The sequence below is a fragment of the Mycteria americana genome, chromosome 9 (genome assembly GCF_035582795.1).
Source record: "Mycteria americana isolate JAX WOST 10 ecotype Jacksonville Zoo and Gardens chromosome 9, USCA_MyAme_1.0, whole genome shotgun sequence".
In the NCBI taxonomy this organism is placed as follows: domain Eukaryota; kingdom Metazoa; phylum Chordata; class Aves; order Ciconiiformes; family Ciconiidae; genus Mycteria; species Mycteria americana.
The window spans coordinates 44113681-44132445 of NC_134373.1; the positions used below are offsets into that span (position 1 = coordinate 44113681).

Here is an 18765-nt window from a genome sequence, read left to right on the forward strand (position 1 = left end):
ACAACGTAAGCCCTTGGTAATTAACACGCAAGTCGAGCTGAAGCAGGTCGGCAGAAGAAGAGCTGAGGGAGAGGCTCGTGGCCGCGGCCGGGTGCGGCTGCAGCGACCACAGAACCTGCTGCCTCGTCCGGCGGGGCCGTGCACGGGGCCTTCTCAAGGCCTCTCCTCCTCCGTGAGATTCGCTCCTGCCTGAAGGCAAGCTTTTCATAGCCACGTGCTCTACTTTTAAACTCGAATCTGCATAATCGAGAGAGACAGATAGACAGCCAGGTATCACGTCCACATCAAGATGTCTGTACCAAGCGTCAAACTGCATGTATTACTCTCTTTAAAAGCGAGGGTGGTGGGAGGCGGGCTGGCTTAAATAAGGACCTTGACAAAGCAGGTACATTTTAAAGACCAGAAAGCCTGTGTGCTAAGTTAGGCACTAACAGGCAGACCCGGTGGCTGCGTTACCCACCACAGCTGGCACGGGACAACCCACCAACGCAAGACAAGACGTGTAACGGCACGCAGCGACGTGCCGGAGGACGAGGTGGCATTACACACGGACCTCTGGGCCGAGCCATCCCACCTGGGGCCTTGCGCCAGCATGGTCCGAGCACGGCGAACCCTGGCCCAGCCCATACTCAGTGGTGGAAACAAAAACTTTTACAATGTCAGTAAGATAACGGACTAACTCCTAAACCTAGAACTGCCGCCATGCCTTGTCGGACCAGCTGACAGCTCCCGTGCTGGTTACCTGCTGTGGTGCCTCCACTTCAACTTCCTTGCCCTCAGTCAGAGAGGAACCCAAGATCTAGATTTGGATTTCTGAGTGCCATGTAAGACCAGAAGTGAAAGAAGAAAAAATGCCAGCTGAGCAAGGAGTTGCCTAAAAACTCGCTTTGGAAACAGCAATTCCCTAAGCACCGGAACACACCTACACAGGCAGCCTAGGCAATGGCATTCAAGCCGTTTTCCCTGCACAGAGCCCACCGCCGGCACGGCCGGTACACCTCCAGCTCGAGGCCGGACGCGACGGACGCAGGTGCTGCAGAGGCAGCCCGGGACAGCCCAGGCTCGCGCAGCCCAGCTCCCTCACCTACGTACTCAGCTATGCCCCTCGGAAACTTTGTTGTTACTGGGGCCCAAATGAAGCTTCCCTATAATATGAATTATGTGAAGAAGGGCTGTCAGAAAAGAACAGCAAACAAATAACGTTAGCACTGTTCAGTTTTCAACTCACATGAATTCCCCCAAATGTTTAGAGCAAAGGGCTCAGGCTAAAAATTAAGTAAGTAATTTTCTCTGGTTCTGAAATATGAAACCAGAGGTTTTGCAACAACCAGTTCAAGCGCTAGGACGACAGACATGCCTCCGTCGCTCCTCTATAAATAGCGGTTTTCTCCCAAGATTCCAGCATCCCAACTTGGGAAAAAAAAAAGCATGGTATTTTATTTCTACATTTCTAGAGCATGGCCACTATTAGTATCTCCCTTTTGTTGTCAACTGGAAGAAAAATACTTAAATAATCCTTATTCCTGCCCCAGGCCACAGGTGAGATGTGATACCGGGGTCCCAGCTGCCAGGCTGCTACCCAGGCTGGCTGCTCCAGAGAGGCTGGTGGGAGCTGACCTGCCTCCGGCAGCATCCAGCGTCTGCCCGGCCGCACCAGCAGGCGACGGTCCCCAAGGCTACCGCAGCAACTGCCCCTCCGTCTGCCCTCCTGCCTCTCACATGACGTAGCAAGTGCTTCCAGTAACAGGCTTTTAAATTCTGTTAAGTACTGCATGATAGCCGCTTAAACGCAAGTTATAATTGCAAATGATGTACTCATTTGCATCTTTCCTACCTGTAACATCTCTCAGGGGTGTAAGTATATAAAAAGGTATCATCTGAGAAAGTAGTATATTTTACAGCTTTTTCAAAAAAGCCTGGCTTAAACACAAATCTTGGAAAGAAGAGCCAAATAATTAAACCTAAAAATAGTATAAATATTTATTTTTAAAAAGCACTGAATCAACTTCATTACACAATTTTGAGTCTGGCAGACTCAAGTACTGCACCAGCTGTGTAATACACAGAGCTCCTGGAAGTGCAAATTTTTTTCCTCCCTCTAATTGGGACCAGGAATCTTACACTTTCTAGTCCCTGCTGGGCAAGAATCAATGATACCGATCTAACACCGAAGAAAAGCTGCCTTACGAGCTGCTAAAATGAACTGCAGAACCCCAAAGTTCCAGACAGACTAACGAGATCGCTGAAACGGCATCAGCCAAAGACGTCCCCCAGCAATGCCTTGGTGTCCTTTGTCCCTCTCGCCCCCCAGCAGAAGACCCTACGTGCCGTCAGACCCGTATCAACGGAGGACACATCTGCCTTCCTGCCCACAACGGAGACCCTGCAAACCCCTTGCTTCTAATGCACGGGCGCGCCAACATGAGCCGCAGTAATTGCTCACCAATGCCGATCACAAAGACGCAGCACTCGGTGACACAGACTGGCCAAGGACAGCAAGGAGAGCGGCTCCTCACACGCCAGGAGATGCTGCGTCACGGGTCAAACCTCACCACCAACCCAGACACTTGTCTGTTCGAAAACACGGGGGTGCGTTTCCCATAGACAGTTCACAGTCAGCACCCACAACTGACCGCCTTCTTTCCAAACCTCTCTAGTCTGAATTCTTACCTGAGCCATCTAAAGCAGGTCTTTTAAATTGTGTGCAGAGGTGTTTGACACTGTAAAACTTCAGCCAGTGCGAGGTCTTTATTATTTCCTTGTGATGCACCAGTTAACAGCTCTCAGCTCCTCGCAATGACTAATCCATAGCTGCTATACACTGCTGATCCATAAAGTCCCCAGTACATCAGATATCATCTTCCTAACATCTAGACTAATGCCAATTCAAATCACAAACTCCCTCAAGATATTCCAGCCCATAAAATCTGTGAGGTTACAAGTCTGCTTCCTTCAGACACTTCCTTTCATCTTCACGGTTAATGCCTCGTGGGATATCACAGAGAGCATTTGGAATATCTTTAGGAGATGCAAGAAATTCACTTTTCCCCAAACAGAGTTGCAGTTTAGGTTTTCCCGTCTGAAACAAGTTGGGGAAAAAAAATGGCTACCGTTTTACAGACAGCCTTTAAAATCCCCATTAGCTGGCTCTCATGGTCACGTCCTCGGCACGGTACTTCTGCGCTCTCAGGCTGCCACACGAGCAGGTGAGCAGCGGTTTGCACTCGGACGGCACTTACCGACAGGCAGGCGGAGCGTGATGTTGTTGCAGAAGTCGGTGTAGCAGCACTCGGTCTTTGTGATGTTCTTGGAACTGTGGCAGAAGACCTGTGCGTTCAGCTCCGGGAGGGAGACGCAGGACTTGATCACCTCCTCCCGCCCGTTGGTCAGCATGACCGAAGCCCAGCAGGCACCCTCCGTCTGGCAGGTGAAGTTGGTGTGCTCGCACAGCTGGCACACGCACTTCAGACCTGAAAAAGAGGTTTCCAGCTTTCGTGAGAAGATCCCGGGAAGACAGAACCCCACGGCCGCCACGCCAGCTTGTCCTGCCGGTTGGCCGAGGCCAGCCGGTTCACCACGAGCACCCCACGGGAGCTCCAGCGCAGGCCCCGTGCCAGGGCTGTCGCCTGTGCCGGTGCACGGGCTCCTGGGCTGCAGGAGGAAGCCTGTCCCGGGAGGCCCCGACAGCACAGGTCCCCAGCACCCACAGATGGCGAGTTTTTAAACCAGATGATCCTTGGTCACAGGGAAGCGTGTAGAATCTGTCTCGCGTGGTGAAGACTGACCACCCCAAGAAGAAATTTCTGTGGAAGCTGCCTTTTGCCTCGGTGGGGAGACAGAGGCTCATGTTTACGTTCTCAGCTCCCACAGACTCACACCTCAGACAACGCTCAGGACAAACACACGGGCACGTGCTCCATTTCAAGAGGTATATTTAGACACAGCTACGGTCATTACGTACTGAATTTTAAACAGTATCAACAGCCACCGTTTAGGTAGCTGTGCTGACTTCCCGAAACACGGCCACCCCTCACCTGTGCCAGCCCCCCGCCCCACGCCAGCCATACGCACGCCTTGCCGGAGCCGACGGGGTTAGAGCAACGAGTCTGAGGAATCAGAGTTGCAGAGTCCCGGCACGCACCGCCCTACGCCCCACAGACAGGCATGGGCAGTAACTGCGGACTTCTCCTCCCCATGTCTTCCGAGATGATCCACCTTTTTCAGGCACACAAACAGGTGCCCAGTTTCTTTTGGTGCAAAGTCTGATGACTTCTAAGCTTTGCATGTTTTTAACCATATCTTCATGTTTTACCAAATCAAATAGAAACACATTTAGTAACAACTACATTTTTCAGGCTCTGTTGACTCTTCCTTGGAAGAGAGAAGGAAACCAAAGCCACATCATCTCAGTGAAACACCAGATGCCAACAATAAATTTTTTTGCCTTCCTTTTTTTCTTCACCTGCTTCATAACAAACAATTTTTGCTTGCTTCATGCCAAGTTTAGGAGCCCATATTAGCAGTGATACAATAACGAAGACATCTTAACCTTGGGCTGAAAGCAATTTCTACGGGAAACACTTCCTTAACTGCACTTTACATGATTGTTTCTGTAAAAAACCCCTCATTTTAGAGTACAGAGACTTGATCTCCTCAACTTTTGTCTTAAACAGTTCTTATCCCACCACAGGCTCCCCAAAATGCATTCTGCACACCTTCCCAGGTCAGTTCTAACTCTGCAAGACTGAACACTGCTCTACTTATGGGAGCTAGGGTATAAAAAAAAAGTTATTTTATCCATAAATCCATTCTGTTTCTTCGGGAAGAGGGGCGGGGGAGGTGTCCCACACCCATGGCTGAAGAGGAAGGTGTGATGACCGACGGCTGCGGCAGCACTCGCCACGTGGCAGGAGCAGCGGGGACTCATCTCAAGAGCCTCCGGAGGAGCGGAGAAGTCCTGACAGACGTCAGCGCAAATCTGATTTCTGTTTCTGTGACACTACTTGTTTTCTTTACAACAACCTTCATCCTGTGCTACCCTTCTGAAGTAACAGCTTGTAGTGTTTATCTTCAGCTCAGGCCCGCAACAAACTTCCTTGGCACCATATGTCCGTGTTTATCCTGGATGCAGGGTACGCTAGGAACCATATCACTGTCTGTCTGCTTCAGCTTTCTCTCGGTGTGGGGAGCGAGCGCAATCAATCACCCAGCAACAGAACAGGTGAATCTCTTCCTTAAAGACATTACCGTAGTCCTAGAAGAGATGCCAGGAGCAAGACTCATCAGATCTAAACAAATAAGAGGTCTAGCAGAAGAAAAACAGACACATCATCACCAATACTGCAAAATAAAAGCATTACTGGAGGAAATGAATATAAGACTGTCGCAAGCATCTTCAGTGTTTCAGACACATCATGATGCTGTTTTTTCTCCCCCTTCTCATGATCTAAAAATAAAATGGGAAATGGTCTCTATGACGTTATCCACAGTAGATAACTGACAGTTTTATCCATATTCTGGTGTTTTGCAGATCGCTTGAGAGAGGAGCTGATCAAAACTACCACTGCAAGTCCTGAACCCCGGGTATTCCTCTGAGCACCGTGACACAGGGTGAGAAAGGATGGCAGAGGAGCCTCTTGGGCTCTGTAACCTCACTTCGACCGAGCTAAGACAGTCACTTCTTTCCAGAATGAAAGGGGCCTCGCACCACCTTGAGCCTCTCTGTACCCCGAGCTGGCTGGAGGCCGTGCTGGCAGACACGTCCGACAGCCGCCTCACTTGGCAGGGAAAGCAAGGGGTGCCACCACCGAAGATCGGCATTTTCTGCTGTTGTATTCAGAGACCATTTTACTTTGCTGGATGTCCTTTTGTCTTTCTACATCACTGACAGAACGATTCTAACCCCATTTTTCCTATTAGTTCTGAACATGTTCCTCGAAACTGGCTCGTCCAATCTACTTCCCACGACTGCAAGTTCACAGACCTATGAAAATCAGCCTTGTTCCCCACAGAGCTCTTTCGCGAGAAGCTATTATGCAAAGAAGAACAAAAATTAAAAAATTTTGGGTCAAAATTCTCAATACAACCCAACCACATTATTACTGCTTCTGAAAGCGAAAGCATTCAGCCACCAGATGACAAGCCGGGAGGAGCAGGGAAAGGAGCATGTTGAACTCAGTACTTCCAGAGAATTTTCATGCCCACTGGAGACTAGAAAGTCCTGGAGACCAAGACGGCTCGACAAGCATTCCCTCTTCTCCTTCGGAAATACTGAGCTCACAGAAGTCATATGAGACAAACACACAAACTTCTGACGGGAACAATGTGTTCCGTTTGGAAGAGGCAGAAGAGCACATGAAGAAAAACTTGTCCACACCCAAAAACATTACATACTAAAAAACTTTTAAATGTATGTTTGTCCTACCACACTTGAACTGTTGCCTTTTTTAATCATTCCTTCAAAAAAAGCTGAGAACCACTGCCCCAGTGGGTACAAAGCCTTCAGCCTGTGCTTCACCCAGCTCCTTTCAGCCGCCCCATTCCGGTCCTGACGCCCACCCTGTCCCAGTTCCCGTCCCCTCATCCCTAGGCAGCTCCTGACACCCACCCTGTCCCAGTTCCCGTCCCCTCATCCCTAGGCAGCTCCTGACGCCCACCCCGCCTCATCCAGGAGCTCTCCCCAGGAGTGCCCACCGCTCCCCGCCGCTGCATCCCCTGACCACCTCTGCTCTCCCAAGGCGGCTCACGCTCACTCCTTATACCGTGCCAGCTCCCAAAGCCTCGCCGGCACAGCCTCCCAGTCCACACCTCTCCTCCTTCACCCTCTCCCAGTTCCTGCTCTACTCCCCTGCTCTTGGTCCCGCTGTCTTTCCTATGGGGTTGCCAGCTGCAGCATTAGCCCCCGCAGCCTCGCAGTCCCGGCTCCATCAGACTCTTCCCCCATCTCGCGGCCGAGGCTTCGTCCTTTCTGGGCTCGGCGGCAGCGGCCGGTGCCGGGGCAGGGGAAGCACTGTGCTGGCAGCACTGGGCAGAGGTTTCTCTGCTCTCCGTTACTTCCGACAGCCCTGCGCTAGCCTGCATCTGAGATCAGCTGCTCCAGCCAAGTCTTCCTAAACCAAGACTCTCTGGGCTGGAACAAATTTGGGCTGTTAGGCGACGCGTGGCGAAAGTCAAATGGACAACACCACGAGAGCAACGCGCTGGTCGGCAAGGATGAAGACTTCACGCATCTCCGCTGCTAACAAGATTCAAAGGGGTCCTACCGAGAGGTGGAATCCGCACTCCCTCCCCTTTCAGCCTCATATTTCAGATTTTCCTAGCGTTGTGTCTGCTGCCATCACTCACCCAAGGTTAAATGCTGCCAAATTTCAAGCTCTTACGCAAGAAAAAGAAACCCAGAAAAACAGCGCAGCTAAACCTATTCAAAGACAAGATCAGAGTTTGAGTTGTGGGCAAGACGAGACTCTCTCTTCCCAGAAGATTCACATAGACCACTTTTAAATATAATTCTACAAAAAGAGAAGCCCAAGGTTCCCCAGCTATCCGCCTGTGCTCCTGGCTAATTTCTCACACAGAAAAAAGGATAGAAAACTCAAAACAGATACAAATACTTGACCTTGTTTCCAAGAGCATTTATGTACATCAAGAATCCTTTGCTAAAAGAGCAGAAAGATTATCTTAAAATATAACCATAAAAGTACAACTGTCCTGCACCCGTGCTATTTTGGCTGCCTCACCTCAGCGGAACCAGGAGAAGAGGAGCCTGGGCCCTTCTGAGCACGCCCTTGGGAAGTTCCATGGCGTGGAGCCCCTTCCTGGGGGCTTTCCTGGAGTCACTTTCCTGCTCCCGGTCCCGCTGAACGGGGCAGGCGACGAAGCCCCTCAGCTCCCAGCTCTCCCCCAGCACGGCAGCCCCGTACCGCGCCTTGCGCGTAGCTCCTCGCAGACGCTCGAACAACCACTCGAACTCTGCCGAGCCCGAACCGCCATCCCCACTGACAACCTCGGGGACACGGGACTCGCCAGAATTTGCGACTTACCCGTGTTGATCCACTAGATGTGTCCCAGTGCTGCTCCAGTTTATTCACAACAACTTCCTCTATTATCTTTTCCTTTTTATGGAAAAAATTGTCCATATCCAGTTCTACAACCTAGCAACGTATTTCAAGCCTTCCCGTTACACATCTGCACAGTTTCTGCTCTAATTTGACTCCACTGCTGTCCCACAGAAGCTGGCAAGATGTTCCCCCCCATTTCCAGACCAGAGGGATAACAGCATGACGGCGAACGTCTCTCGCAGTGCTCAAGCCAACGCCACCTTTGAACCATGCCTCCCCTCCCAAGCAGCCATTCCATGGCACGAAGGAAAAGGAAGAATTTGCAAATATTGACTGAAATTCTGCAAGCTCCTACATGCAGCAAGTAATGCTTACTCCCCGCCTGGGGAAAGCGTACCACATTTCTCCAGCTCCGTTCCCAGGGATGGTCCTGGCAACGGTACCGGCGATACCCCCACAGGCAAGGGGTAAGTTGGGACTTCCACCACCGTGGAAGCCAGAGAAGTGGAATAAGGTGATTGTGAAGGAGTTAAAGGGAAAAGGATCAAAGTGGCAGGAGGAAAATGTGCTCCCAAAGTTTCAAAATAAGGCACTCTTTAATCCAGTAACGAACGTGACTCCTTTATTTACTCAAGCACAACAACATTTCCCTTAAAACGTTGCATTCTCTGGTTGAGAAATTGGGAGAAAGTGAACAACTGAAATACGGCCTGAGAGAGCTATGTGAGGCATCCAAACTTGGCTACCAGCGGTTACAGTTCTCTGAGCATGTAATTCTCCAGCCATTAACAAATTTGTCCTCAGCCTCCCCAAAGCACCGTGCCCCCCGCAGAGGCTGCACCCCCGTAAGGATGACGAGCACGTTGCCTGCCGTGACCGGCTGCACAGCCGAGGCAGGGCGCAGGGCAGAGCAGGAGAGGGCACCGGGGGCCCCTTCAGCAGGGACAGCCGTTACAGAGACCCGTTGTGCGACAGAGCTGTGCAGCCCCTCGTCTCCCAAAGAGAAGCGTGGCACTTGGCAAGACCCAAGCGAGCAACAGGAGAAACTAACAGCCAGCCGAGGTGACTGGGAAGTCGATTCACAAATTGTCAGGCACACAAGGAAAGCAACTTTTAGATGCAGAGACCACCAGGAACAGGTGCTCCCTGCTTTTAGCATTTTTAAGACATAAGTAGTTTTCAAGGATTTTTTTCCTGCTGTTACTGCAATAGGAGTTGAGACTATATACCAATTTCTTGGATGAGACCCACTATGAATCAAGGACAGAATGACTTGCTCTTCAGAGCAGAAAATAACTGACATGACGTACATAAAAAGCAACCTTTTTTTCTTTTTAGTTTTCAATGCAACCGTAAGAAAACACACAGTAGAGGCAAACACGCTCTGCAATTAACTTACGTAGCAGGAAGAACTGAACTAGCATCCGATTCACAACAAATCAACACAAAGATGCACAACAGAAGATTTTTTTTTTTAATATACTTCCATCAGCTTTTCCTCACGTGTCAGCTTCAAATACATGAATCACTAGCTAACTAAGGAACAAGAATGATACTTCATGTGAACAACAGATGGAAGAATGTGAGTTTAGACACCAGCTTAATGAAAGCAGCTAACAATTAAAACAAGCGGATAGACATAGTGCAACCTCAAAAGTTAAACGGAAAGAATTGAGCATATAATGGGCATAAGCTGTCTAACAGTGTGGGACTAAAAGCATATACTAAAAACCAAGGAAAAAAAAGCCCAGGCTTGCTATCTCTTATGAACCACACAATGTTCCACATTTCAACACGGACTTTTTACTATACAGATTAACAAGGCATTAATCTTCCATTAAGTCATAACCCAGCACTACCCACAATAGTTAGCAGTTTCTTTTTGTGACTACAGGGCAGTAGAGCGTTTCAAAATTAAATTGGAAAGCAAGTATCTAAGTGGCCTTACAGCGATCAGTTGTCTTTACTCATGATGGGAAGGAAGGCTGAACATCCAGAACGTTTCCATCCTCAACCCGTACCGACACTCTGTATTGTGCACTTCTAGATACGCTTGCACTTTATTCCCAAATTAAGCGATCTGGGGCTCATGTGAGCATTTGCTCTCCACATTGCCTGCGTCCCCTGCCCCGGCACAGACCCCAGTGCGAGGACACAGCTGCCCTCCAGGCCACCTTCGCGTGGGCAGGGGTCACAGCGCTGCAGGACGCGTGCCTGGACCTGACCCACCGGCCGACCCAACCGCCTCGCTCTCGGGAGGGTGCCAGGTGGCAAAAGCTTCACTGTGGTAAAAAGGGCTCAGAGGAGACCCTAAAACTACAGACCGGCGGTTTCCCGTTGTCTGCTCTGTTGCTCGTGACGGAGCTGGCACAAAGACGGGAGCAGGCGCTGGTAGAGGTGCCGCAGGGCCGTGCGGAGCTGGCACAGTCCCTCGGCAGGCGTTCTCTGACCGAGTCCGCACGACTGCTGGTAACGGACCACGGGCAAAGAAACTTCGCTGCCACGAGGCAGAGCTGTTCCAGTCTTAACCCGAGGTCAGCCCCTTTGTCTGGTAGCAGCCGAGGGACAAGGTAGAGGGAAACGGTCAGCTTTCACAGTGAGAGGCTGTTATCTGCGGGGTCGTACAGAAACGTGTCTCGTGTGCTCCAGTGAGCTGGAAAGGGGAACCGATAATAAAGGAATAAGGTTTGCTGAGGATAGAAAAAGTACAACCGACTTCAGAGCATCGCGAAGGAATCTCACCATGCTGAGGGATCAAAAGCCAGAGGAGAGTAAAATCATTCAGGAGAAAAAACAACTTCAGCTGTGCAGGTGCAGTAACCAGCCCATGTTAGCTGTCACCGCTCGGAACAGGGATGGCTGTGCCCTTCTGGGGAGCTCTGGAGAACATCGGCTCAGCTCACGGAGGGGGGCGTCAGGAGAAACCAGGAGGAGATCCAAGCCCGTCCTGCCATTTGGGATTGCTTCCCATCACCCACTTCAAAAGGGCACAGGAGAGGGGAAAGAGTTACGGGACAGATGGCAAGGGGGACTGGACATAGATTAAGAAAATGGGCTCTTTCACGTCAAAGGCAACTTTGGGGAGATATGAAAGTTTTATATATTGAGAAGACGAATGGATCAGCTACTCACCGTTTCCCATTAACCCAAAAGCTCTCGGGCAGCACAGACGTTAGTGACAGCAAATTCACAATAAGCAAGAGGAAGCACTCCTCTTTATCCTGCTGCCTTGCCACCTTCCCCAGCAGCGTTAGGTGTTGATACTGCTGCCAAGGCATTAGAGTATTCAAAAAATCGTTGGATAAATCCACCTTTATGCACTAGAGATTTATAGAAACCGCTATGCGACGACACAAATACATCTTCTGACTGAGAGCCCTTAACCCGCAAGCTGCCGAGAGCTGGGAGAGTTCAGACAGGAGTTCAGAAAGCGCCTTCTGAACTTGCATCGTGTCCCCCTCCTTCCTCGAGCTTCTGGTGGAGCAGCAGCGGCGGTCGGGGCTGCTGAGACCACCCTTCTGCTCCCGCACACACCCACGAGCGCGGCCAAGCCAGGAGGGGAGAAGAATTCACTTGCAAGTATCGACTGAAACTCCGCAAGTCTTTACGTGCGGCAGGAAACGTGTATTCCCTCCCAGAGCACTGCGCCCGTTCGCACGGGCAAAGAGGGATCTGTCTCCTACGGTCAGCCACGTTCATGGAAGGGATAGCGTGTCGCTGTCGTTTCTTCATTTCTTCAGAAGATGAAACCAGAATCTTGAGCAATGACAGGTTTTAAAAAACATTTGATTTTTGGACTACTATGAAAAATACAGATAAGTTCCCTCTCTGGAGAGGCCTCTGGAAAAAAAATAGGAGGAGTAATAGCAGATTAAAAGCTCACTATATAGACACTGCAAAAAGGACTGATACCAAACTAGGCAAAAACTAGAGAGCTGTAGAGAAGAGAGGAAAAGTAATTATTCCAGAACTGAAGAAAATGTCTTAGAACAAGAGACATTAAATAGTTCCAATGCTTTCATCTCTTAAAAATATGTATGGGAAGTGATTTTATTAACTTGTAGAACAAGTAATCTTAATTTTACAGGCAGGATACTGGGTACTCAAAATCCCTGTTCTAGAAAAGCTCAGCAACTGTAACAAAACAACAGCAGACAGAAACTGAGGCCAGGCATCTAAATTAACTGAGCGGGGAAAGGGCAACAAAACCTGGTGAAATTATTTCTGTTGGAATAAGCTGTCAAAGGACATTTGCTAATTTCTCATTAGCTTCAAATAGGAGAGGTATCCTTTGAAAAGTTAGGTTTTATGAAAGGTAAGCTATGCAGCAAAACACTACGCAAGCAAGAATTTTGTAAAATACAGCATACACACAAAGCTGAGGAAGAACCTGCTGGTCTCAGTCTACAAGGCGCTGACGGAGGATCCAGCATAGGGACGAGGGTACAAATTCTACGGGGAGGCGGCTGCGATAACACGGTGCTGACAGCATTTACTGACCCCAAGTCTGAAATGGCTTGCATAAAAAAGAGTGGACCCAAAGAGTGGTGGTGAATGGAGTTAAATCCAGTTGGTGGCCAGTCACCAGTGGTGTTCCCCAGGGCTCAGTACTGGGACCAGTTCTGTTTAACGTCTTTATCAATGATCTGGACGAGGGGATCGAGTGCACCCTCAGTCAGTTTGCAGGTGACACTAGGATGGGCGGGAGTGTTGGTCTGCTTGAGGGTAGGAAGGCTCTGCAGAGGGACCTGGACAGGCTGGATCGATGGGCTGGGGCCAGTTGTATGAGGTTCAACAAGGCCAAGTGCAAGGTCCTGCACTTGGGCCACAGCAACCCCATGCAACACTACAGGCTTGGGGAAGAGTGGCTGGAAAGCTGCTTGGCGGAAAAGGACCTGGGGGTGTTGGTCGACAGCCGGCTGAATATGAGCCAGCAGTGTGTCCAGGTGGCCAAGAAGGCCAACGGCATCCTGGCTTGTATCAGCAATAGCGTGGCCAGCAGGACTAGGGCAGTGATCGTGCCCCTGTACTCGGCACTGGTGAGGCCGCACCTCGAATGCTGTGTTCAGTTTTGGGCCCCTCACTACAAGAAAGACATTGAGGGGCTGGAGCGTGTCCAGAGAAGGGCAACAAAGCTGGGGAAGGGTCTGGAGCACAAGGCTGATGGGGAGCGGCTGAGGGACCTGGGGCTGTTCAGCCTGGAGAAAAGGAGGCTGAGGGGAGACCTCATCGCTCTCTACAACTGCCTGAAAGGAGGGTGTAGAGAGGTGGGGTCGGTCTCTTCTCCCAGGTAACAAGTGATAGGACAAGAGGAAATGGCCTCAAGTTGCGCCAGGGGAGGTTTAGACTGGATATTAGGAAATTTTTCTTCACTGAAAGGGTTGTCAAGCATTGGAAGGGGCTGCCCAGGGAAGTGGTGGAGTCCTTGTCCCTGGAGGTATTTAAAAGCCGTTTGGATGTGGTGTGTAGGGACATGGTGTAGTGGTGGGCTTGGCAGTGGTGGGTTAACGGTTGGACTCGATGATGTTAAAGGCCTTTTCCATCCTAAACGATTCTATGATTCCATGATTCTCTGAAAACTGAAGATAGTCAACACTTGAAAACAGTTTGACAAGGTATTTTACATCCAGGAAATCAAGTCTTTTCTATTGCCACACAGTTCCCCTCTAGTTAAACACAGCCTTTTTCACAAAAAGTAGGTACTACTGAAGAATGAAATTTTACTTTGAAGATGAAAATTTGAATGGTTTAGAGTTACTGTATTAAGAAGAGCAAAGTATTTGAAAACAGCACTCGGCAACCAGAAATGTCCCCTTTTACTTAAGTGTCACTGGTTTTGCCCCACTGTACGTCAGACTGAAAACATATACTGCTGGAGAAGCGAGGGGGACGAGAGTTCTGCAAACATGGCTCTGGTTACCTAGAATTAGCTCCCTGGTAAACACGAAACCAAGAAAACATCGACTTTTTAATATACTTTATTTATTGTTGCCACCACCAAGCTTAAGATGAACCAAGAACAGAAAGATAAAACGCCAGCTGCATACTGGCAGTTGGCCTGGGTGATCATTGTAGGTCCCTTCCAACTGAACTATTCTCTTCTGTAAGAAAAACTTAACTTGCAAAGGCCATTTATTCTGGAAAAAAGCATTCCTGAGGCTACCCCAGCGGTGAAAGATTGGTCGCCTCTGCATGAAGGCTGGCACGGGCAGAAGCACAGCCAGGGTTACATCCATCACTCCAGCACTACGGCAATGGAAGAATTCTCGCACCTGGGGGGACACCGGGATTACAGCGTCACTGAAAGCCCTCGGGACAGGACAGGACAGGACGCGTGCTAAAGCGACAAAACCTGCCAGCCTCCATCAGAGCGACGTGCACATGCCCAGATTCATCTACACGTGTCCAAAATTGTTGGGGGTGGGGGTATCCCCACAACAGGTATTCCTCCCCCTCAACAGGTACTCACAGCATCTGAATTTAGGCATCCAACTTGGCCTTCAATTAGGACTTTGTTCTCTGCATGACAGCTAGAGACAATCCAGGATAATTCAGAGCCTAACAGCACTTGAGGTAAAGAGAGGAAATTGCATTTCTGAACTGGGATGGAGTTATTAGCTAAGTATTTCTTCCCTATCGTCTGCTCACTGCTCAACACTTTCATGTCATGGTCCCATTAATTACTAAGCTATCTGAATCTTCACAGCCAGGCAGAAGCTGAATTTCTAGCCTATAAAAATGACCATGGAAAAAAGCCCAAGCCCCCCCCCCCCTCCCAGCACCTGATAGAGAGAAAAATGCGGTAAGACTCCAGTCCTGAGGGGCTTCAGCATGATGTCCGGGACCCCTTTTTCTAGGGATTTTTGCTGAAGGCTCTGACATCTCAATGCCATAACCCAGAACTCAAGCCAGACTTCAGCAGACGCTCCAACACAAACCCAGCTGAATCGACGGGCACGTCCCATAGTTCACTCCCGTCCTGAGAGAGGGACGGCTGCGCTGCACCGCAGCGCGCGTGGAGGACAACCGTACTGCTCTCGTTCCAGCAGCGCTCCTCACAAGTGACAAAATATCCTGGCCAGATTAAAGCTCAGAATAATAATTTGCAAGCGACTGGATCTAGAGCCTACTCCAAAAAAGCAGAATCAAATTACACCCGCTCACCCCACATATAGTCTTTTATCTTGTGAATTATTCGCAGACACCCTGGTAGCTCACGGAGTGAGGCCATTAAGTGCTTATAGTTCTCATCCACGCTGTTTCATTAAAGCTTTTTTTATTATTAAAGCTTTTACTAAAAGCTAGGAAACAGAGCTTCAGTGACCCACAGAAATGAGAAGTAGCATCATACTGATAATTTGTCACATAGCAGTGAATTAAATTGTTTAGTGAAGTAAAACTGCTTTGCTATTGCGGTACTTCTTTCTAAGGACATGCTAATTTTGGTGCTTGACAACATGTAGGCTTTTCAATATTACCAGTTAATAAGGACTAAGCAAACCAAAGTATTAAGCTGGAACAAAGATGGGTTTTGCAGAACGTGGCTCTCTGGACCTGTCGGCAACACACACTTACACGGATGTGCAGTGGCTGGTTCACAGCTTTGTGTGCAGGCAACAGCCATCGCTGTGCATGTTATGTACCTCGGACTTTTATTCCAAGTTTACATTCTATAGGAAACAGTGAAATAAATGGAGTGTCCGAAAAATTCAGACTTAAGATTCACAGGACATTTTCAGGGACTGTTTATATCTCAATACAAGGATGTTTTACAGTATGGAAAAGACAAGACGACAAAGTTGTTTGAATACAGTACTACTCATGTAGCAAGAATCCAATTTTATGCCATTTTCATGCATTTATGTAGCAGTTTTCACTAGCAATCTATTTTGCTTCTCATTTTTAAACAGTAAGTTTATATTATACCTGGCTGTAAGCAGTAGTTGCTCACGTGTGTGCTCTCCACTCTGCTTTCAGCTACACAGACTAACGGCACTCCCACAGTTACGGTGAAGATCCATTTCACACCTACCTGTTTTACGGGACATACAGGCATCTTTGCCACGCATCAGGGATAGCTTATGGTTTTTGTGGCTTGCTTTTTGGATGATTAAAATGCATTTAAGTGGGAAACAAAGGATTAAAATGCATTAAGCAGGAAACAAACCCTCACAAACTTAGAATTTGTCTAAAGGCTCTCTTAAGAAATACAAAATGAGACAATTCAGTGCTGAGCACTACGAGAGGCTCACATGCCACCACGTACAGTGACACGTTTCCTTACTGCAGTCCACACCCTCAACTCCTGTTTATTTAGAAACCCTACAGCATGCCGAGTACTCTTTACTTCCCCCCAAATAATGCTGAGAAGAGTATAAGAGAGCACGCAAAGCATTTGATACAACACAACGGAGGCGATGGAGAACAACGGTGGTAGGAGCCGGGGGAGATGCAATTTTGAGAAGCCCACGCGAGGTAAGCAGATAGAAAGCAGCAGGACCGTTTGCCACATCAGTAGCAAGATACTTTTCCTCTTAATCCTATAAATATTCCTGAATACTGGGGCACAACAGAAGTTCCTCAGGACACCTCCATTGCCCAGGACAGCATCTTCAAACTTGCATGAGAGAGAATGGGGGGCGGGGGGGGAGTTCACTAGAGCATGCTTAGTCGTGTACCTTGATCAGACACGTTTGCAGTGGAGTACGAGCAGATGTAGAGTTGATCAAGCAGATGCACAGCTAATCGCTTGACACTCAACAGCAACCGCTGCTCAAGACCTGAAGACCCTTTCTAGGCACGTGTAACTCCCCTTGGTGCCCCCTCTAACGAGCTGTAAGGGCAAAGAGGGTATCTGCCCATCCTGGGCCATACGCACCCAGACCATACCTGATCCAGACTCTGAAAAGGTAACTAACAGGGTAAGAAAAACAGAGGACAATACTATTGCAACTTAAGAGAACAAAGCAATGCAAGACTATTTATATAAATGACAATCAAAGCCAATGAGATTTGCTAGTGTATTGGTCTCCAGAGGGAAGTGGTAATGGCCACAGCGTTGGTGATGCTTCAATTCAATTCAAGCATACCAGGGAAAAACAAGAGTTGCACAGGGCTGCCTATTTCTGTGCTTCACTTCCACACTGAAACAATAAAAAAATAGACAAAGAGAAGAGCTCGGATAGATCAGGTTTTACACCCCTTGAAGGTAACGAAGATTTACTGGATGTATAGTGCTATAAGAACTACTTCAAACATCAACAGCTGAGCTTTGTCACTCCTCCTTTCCCAAAAGAAGGGATTGTATGAGCACTTGGATGTGGGAGTGGGCACAGTCCTTCCTTGCAGCTTGGGGCTGTGACCACCTCTCTGCAAGAGTATAGTGAGCATCACTGGGCTGGCCAAGAAACTCCTGTAGTGAAAATGTTGAGAGAAAAGTAAATTGGAGTCAACCTAATAAAAAAATTTTAAAATGTTCTATTCTGCAGGTCTTACAGGTCTTACTTTACCTTAAAGATAACTGCTGGTTTACAGAGCATTATTTGAGATTTTTAAGGGAAAGACCGAAGAGAATGAACATCTCATACCACCTGCTGTACAAGAGGAGAACCTGTATCGCAAGGACCTAGACACTGCGCCTTTGGCACCCCTGCCCAAAGCCCTCCAGCGGGTTGTGAACTTCGTCCCCTCCGCGGTGTGACGGGACGGGACGGGGTGCACTGCGTGGGGCGGCCCCGCACGACACCCGGCATGGGCAGACGCACCGACCGACAGCGCTCGGTCTGAGAAGCTGCCCCTCAGCACCAAGGCAAGGCGGGCAGAGCCTCGGGTGCACGCTACAACACCCTCGGGGCGACACCGGCCAGTATGGCGCGATAACGCCCAACGGATCAAGAACTTCTCAGAGCGCGGTACCCAAACGGCGTGGGCTGGAACCAGCTTCGGGCTGGTTATTCCCCGTAAATCCCAACTGACCTATTTCTTGCATATACATGTTGACCATAATTAAATGCGTTAAGCTCCTTAACCTCCCGAGAAACAACGCTGACCCCGGCCGGGCGCGGGCACGGCTGCCGGAGTGCCGGGCGCACGGCGGGGCGGGGGGGGATCGGGGGGGGGGGCCCGGTGCGAGGCGCGGCGGGCGAGGGGCCCGCTCCCCGCCCCCGCCCCGCGGCGATCGCGCACCCCGCATGCCGCCGCCGCGCCGCGCTCCCGCTGCCGCTGCCGGTGCCGTCCCCGCTCCCGCTCCGCCGCCCGCCCTACCTGCGCACAGCGAGACGGCGGCGCCCAGCAGCGGCAGGGCCACCCGCAGCGCGGAGCTGGGCGCCCGCCACATGGCCGCGCACCGCCGGCGGGGCCGGGGCCGGATCCTGCTGCTGCTGCTGCTGCCGCCGGGCGCCGGCCCCGCGGGGTCCCCCGCCGCCGCGCTCCCCCGCCGCCGCCGGCAGCTGCCCGCGCCGCGCCGCCGCCGGCAGCTATAGCGGTGCGGGGAGGGGCCCCGCCCGGCTCCGCCCGCCCGCACTCACCTTCCCCGCCCGGGCAGGGCCCGGGGGACGGCGCCGGGGCCGCCCCCCCCCCCCCCGCCCGGCAGCCCCCGCAGCGCCCCGGGACGCGGCCCCTCCGCCGCTGCCGGGCCCTGCCCTGCTCCCGCCCCGCCCGGGGGCTGCCGGCCGCGGCTCTGCCCCCCGCGGCGCTGAGGGCAGCGGCG

The 18765-nt window shown here is 50.4% G+C and overlaps 1 protein-coding gene across 1 annotated transcript in view; it reads right to left on the reverse strand.

Annotated features, from left to right (window-relative positions):
* ACVR1C (activin A receptor type 1C) overlaps nt 1-18342 on the reverse strand; it is a 38410-nt gene extending 20068 nt beyond the window's left edge. Inside the window, exons 1-2 of the mRNA XM_075511942.1 lie at nt 18321-18342; nt 3240-3470 (exon numbers count right to left, since the gene is read on the reverse strand). Of these exons, the coding sequence (XP_075368057.1) occupies nt 3240-3393 (154 nt within the window). The 5' untranslated portion in view covers nt 3394-3470; nt 18321-18342. The remainder of the gene's footprint in view (nt 1-3239; nt 3471-18320) is intronic.
* Nucleotides 18343-18765: the final 423 nt, after the last annotated feature.